This window comes from Loa loa (assembly GCF_000183805.2).
Source record: "Loa loa unplaced genomic scaffold supercont3.383, whole genome shotgun sequence".
Taxonomy (NCBI): domain Eukaryota; kingdom Metazoa; phylum Nematoda; class Chromadorea; order Rhabditida; family Onchocercidae; genus Loa; species Loa loa.
Genome location: NW_018108563.1, coordinates 55,606 through 61,104, shown reverse-complemented (window position 1 = coordinate 61,104; position 5,499 = coordinate 55,606). Strand labels below are relative to the sequence as shown.

The 5,499-nt window shown below is 22.5% G+C and overlaps 1 protein-coding gene across 1 annotated transcript; it reads left to right on the top strand.

Annotated features, from left to right (window-relative positions):
• Nucleotides 1-2,429: 2,429 nt before the first annotated feature.
• Nucleotides 2,430-3,805, top strand: LOAG_11773 (hypothetical protein; the record flags this gene model as incomplete). Its single annotated transcript, XM_003147291.2, has 2 exons — nucleotides 2,430-2,675; nucleotides 3,662-3,805. The coding sequence occupies exons 1-2, from the start codon at nucleotides 2,442-2,444 to the stop codon at nucleotides 3,803-3,805; spliced, it is 378 nt and encodes a 125-aa protein (XP_003147339.1). The 5' UTR covers nucleotides 2,430-2,441.
• Nucleotides 3,806-5,499: the final 1,694 nt, after the last annotated feature.

The window sequence follows — 5,499 nt, the reverse complement described above, 5'->3', positions numbered from 1 at the left end:
TCCAGAAAGGCAACAAAATCTTTTCCCTCCTCGTTCTTTTTCTCGTTTTTCCTTCCTCGTTATCTTTATTTTCTTCTCTCTCTCTTTATGTGCTACTTCTTTTTTTCTTTTGTTTTGTTTCTTTGAAAATACATTATCATTGTTAAAATTGAATCAAAAAAAAGTTAACACTTTCTTCCTTTCATTTTTCTTTTTTTTGTTTTATTGCCTTTCTTTTCAATCCTATACTGTTCTTTTCATCGTGCTTTTTTACTCTCTCCTTTTTATTTTTGTTATGTTTGAACATGATAAGATGATGGACAGGGGGACGAATAAATGTTTGACATAATAAAAAAAAAAAAAAGTTTGTTGCATTTTTCATTTTTGTTGCTATCATAGCTTGATCTACATTGCAAAAAAAAAAAAAAAGAAACATTTGCATAAATGTAATCGAAGAAGGTAGAGAGAGAGGGAGAGAGAGAGAGAGAGAAAAGGTAAAAAAAAAGGTCCGAATGATGATGTTTAATAATGCAAGCAACTTCGAGAAATGGGGGAGAAAATATCGGGGGGAAAATATCAGATGAAAAGAAAGGGAATGGACGGAGGGAAAAAAGAAGAAAAAGTGATAGCTACTGCATAAATTTGAAATGAAATTATCAATTATCATAACTAGCAATCAGATCAGTGAAATTATCAACTACCATAGCCAGTAATTAGTGAAATTATCAATTATCATAGCCAGTACCTGATGAAATTATCAATTATCATAGCCAGTAGTTGGTATTAATAGTAGAAAAAAATGAAAGAGAAAAAAAAATTTTTATTGATCGATTAATTAAAAATGATAAGATAATTTTTGAAATGATAGCATAATTTTTCAAATTTTAGAAGAAAAAAGAATTTGAATAATTTTTGCATTTTTTTCCGTCTCATTTTTATTAAATATTAATGAAATATTTTAATAAATAAATACGAATACAATAAGGAAAAAAGAAATAGAAATTTGTATTAATAGTGGATTGAATTAAATTACACATTTATCGAATAAACGTGTAATTAAAAACTCAATATTTCCTATCCCTTAAAGTGATAGGAATGATAAAAATAGAAAAAAGAAACGGAGAGAGAGAGAGAGAGAGAGAAGAAAAACATATAGCATAAATTGAGTATTACATTAAAATATTAATAAATTTATAATCTGAAATTATCATTTTTAAATAATGAAAATAATAATAATCAAAATATTAGTTAAATATTAACAAATGAGATTAAAAAAAAGGAGCGAAGATTTGTTTGGTTTTTCAATTCAATTTAAATTTAAATAAATTTATTTGGCTTTATTTGAAATTAATAAACATTTGACACATCTTATTTGGCATTATTTGACAAATTTTTTTTTTTAAAAAATAATTATTTCATTTCAATTTATTAAAAAAAAAAAACTGTAAGATAGTAGGAAAATTTTGTGAATATTATTGGAGTAAAAATGCTAAACTTTTAGCAATATTTTTGTTATAAAATGCTAATTAATGAAGCATTAATTAAAATATTATGGATCATTAAAGGTCATTGGTCATTAATGATTGATTATTATAGGAAGCAAATGTCATCATTGCTATTTATTGATCACTTATTTAGTCTTCAATATGCATCTAATTCACCCTTTTTCACTTCTCTAACTTTCTTATTCGATTAAATAATTTAAAATTATTGGTAAAATTCATTCCTTTTAATTCTAATACATTTCTTATTTTAATAATACATTATCATTTTGTATTGATTTTTTAAGTTTTCTCTTTTCCTAATTGTCAACCCTTATTTCATTTCATTTCCTATTTTCGATTGACGAAATAAAATTGATAAGATTTTTGTAAAGTTTCATTTGTTACACTTATATTAGAAATTGCATATATTGAATTGAGACTTGATATTGAGAACTGAATATTAGAAATCGTTTGAATTCCTCAACTTATGTGTAACCATTATATTATCATAACAATTGAATAAATTATATTAGAACGTGTATTATAAATTGAATACATAGGAATTGAATATATTATATTAGGACATATATTAGGAATCAAATATACTATAACAGGATTTATGTCAATAACTGGATGTATTATATTAGGACTTAATTAGGAATTAAATGTATTCTATCAGTACTTTAATTAAGAATTGAATATTAGGAATCGCTTGAATTATTCAAAAAGATATATTGTTGTAATATATGTTTGAAGAAATTTTTGTATTAATACAAAAAAAAAAAAGAAAATCTTTAAAGTAAAATGTTAAGTATAATTTGTGAAAATCAATCGATAATTTCTATGATTAATCATTATAATATAAAAAAAACGAAAAAAACGATTAATAATAAATTTATTCATTCAGGTTATTATTATTATTGAAATAATATTTTTTTTTTTTATATGCAAGATAATAATTACAGTCATATTTCAGTGATGGAATTGTTACGCTTTATTACGTACACGTTTATCACGTTTACTACCCTAATATGTTTGACGGAAGCAGATTGGTTTGATGATTTGGTAAATAATTTACATGGTAAAATTGTTTCCGGTGCTGATTATATTAAAGATAAAGCTGCTCCAACAGTACGTGAAACATTTGATGAAGCTAAAGCTAAACTAAAAGATCCGGAAACACATCGACGTATTCAGCAATGGGTTAAAGAAGTTTGTGATTATTAATAAATCTTTTTACTGATAGATTAATTAATTAAACTAATTAAAGTAATTAGACAAATATTGAAAATTTTTATGACAATAAATTTTTAGCTTTATTCATGTTTTCCAGGCTTTAAATGTATGTAAAGGTTTTAGGATTTATTATGAGCAAGTAATGAAATATGTTTAATGAGGAATAATTTTAAATAAATGTAGTGATTAAAATGATAAGTACTAGTGATAATTCTCATATCACTTACTTTCTCAATTTTAATTCAAAAAAAAACTGAACTTACTAGTAATTAAACTAATACTTTCGTATTAATTAGCTTTTTACTCTATCAAAATTAAAGTTAAAATGCTCACTGGGAAATAATTTTAAATAAGCGTAGTTGTTTAGGAAATGAGCGTATTTATTTTGTCAATAAAAATTAATTAATTGATGAAATTAGCTCTAATTTAAACTATTTGATTAATGCATATCGTCGTTTGTTAATTAATTAATTAATTGATTCCCTAAATAATATATGAAATGTACAACATATATGCTGTATACTGCATTTATTGGAATGAATAAAAAAAAGAAAAAAGTATCGGAAAATATAAATTGATATTTTTAATCCCGAAACTAATTTCATCAATTAATTAATTAATTTTGTAAATTCATATTTTTAATCTAAAAACTAATTTCATCAAGCAATTAATTAATTTTATAATTTTTGTTATACATTATGACATATGTAAAGTGGTAGATAAATGAAAAATGCTTGGAATTGATTCTTTTGCTTCAAAATTTTGAAAAAAGTTAAATAAATTTGAAATTACATAACATCCAGTTTTCATTTTCAGCAAAAATTACGAAAAAAAGTGTTTAAGGAAAAGCAAACTAATCGCTATTAAAATTTGTTATTTAAATTTTTTATTTTTTTTTAACAATAAAACGACGAAATACATAATAACTTAAATTCGATTTAAAAATTTTAACTTTATTTCAGGAAGCTATTCCAGCAATAAAAGCAAAAATTGATGCATTAATTAATTTTATGAAGAAAGAAGTTGTACCAGAATTACAAGATATCAAGAAAGCTTATGATATTGCAGCTGAAAGTGATAACAGTGATAAGCAAATATCAAATTGATTGATTGAATAAGAAATGTATAAAAATTGAAATAAAAACAAAACAAAAATTGATATGCTTCCCTTTTTTTTTTCATTAAATATTTTGTTTGCTGTAACAGTTTGTGTTAGTTAGTATCAGTTCCTTTGTTAATATCAATATCTTTTTAATAAATAATTTATCAAAAAAAAAAAAAATTAGCTATTGTATTAATAATATGAATGATAACAATGATAATTGCAAATCGTACTGATGTCAGTAATAACGTCATCCAAATGACATTGTCATTGGATTGAACAACATCAATGATAATGTTAGTGACATCTGCAATATCCTCAATGTCACACATATACCATATATATATATATATATATATAGTTAATTTGGTGACATGTCGTTATAATAATCAATTAAGAATAGGAGAAATATCATAAATAATGATGTATGATATTTATGAATTCTATTCTCTATCAATCTAATCTTATCATCTTTACTCTTTCTTTTTTTCCTCTTCTTCATCATCTTTTATCATCTATTCATCTTATCAAGAATTTGGGTAAATGAATTTTCCTAATCATCATTAGCGATAAACATCAGCCTTTTATCACTATACACAGACAACAGACACACACATACACACACACACATACATGCACACACACACACACACACACACACACACACACACATACACATATATACATACATATATTTTAAACCATCATATCGTATCAATTTATGTTTCATCACGCATGTATCATGCATGCTTTGCAATTTGCAACTTTATTCAATTCTGATAAATTCCTATTTATATTATTCTGTATTATTGGTGTGCATTTAAATGATTTAGATGATAATATATCATCAAATCATAGTATTATTAATAATATAACAGATGAATTGATTATTTCATTGAATGGAAATGAAAGTATCAATGATTCAACAATAACAATCATTAATGGAACAAATCTATCAATGGGTTTGTGTATTAATTAATTTGATGTAATTTTAAAATTTCTAATTTGTGTAATTTTCACTAAAATATGCAATTTTTATTTCAACCAAATACTTTATATGTTGTAATATTATAGCTATTATTAATTAATATAATCATTCATTTGATATCTATTGTCATTTGATTAAAATATTTTATTGTATTTAGTAAGTAAAGTATTTAAGTTTATAATAATTATTCATAATAAATGTTTAAATGATTCAAATAGTTTATAAGTATTAAACAATTAGTAATTGATAATTTCAAAATATGCTTATATGCATTAAACAAAAAAAGAAAAAAAAATGTAAATGAAAATCAAAATTTCAATTTTTAAATGATTATTTGAAATTGATTACTTTTATAAAACATTTAACAGATAATTGCATTTTTAGTTTCCAAATATTTTCCTGTAATTACAATAAGTTAAATTGTTTAAAACAAAAAAAAAAAAAAAATGAAAAAGAAGTCAACATTTAATTAATCAAATTTTAATAATTAAATGATTATTTAAAATTGTTTTTTTTTATAATTTTTTTGAAATATTTGAACATAATTAAAATGAATTTATTTTAACGAAAAAAATCAAAAATTCAATAAATTCTGAAATATTTAAAAAAAATTTTTCCTTCACTCTCTCATTTACCTAATTTTAGGTTTTACAATTTCAAAAGAAAACAAAATAATTTAAATTTTCTAGAAGGAAAAAAAAGGAATTAAA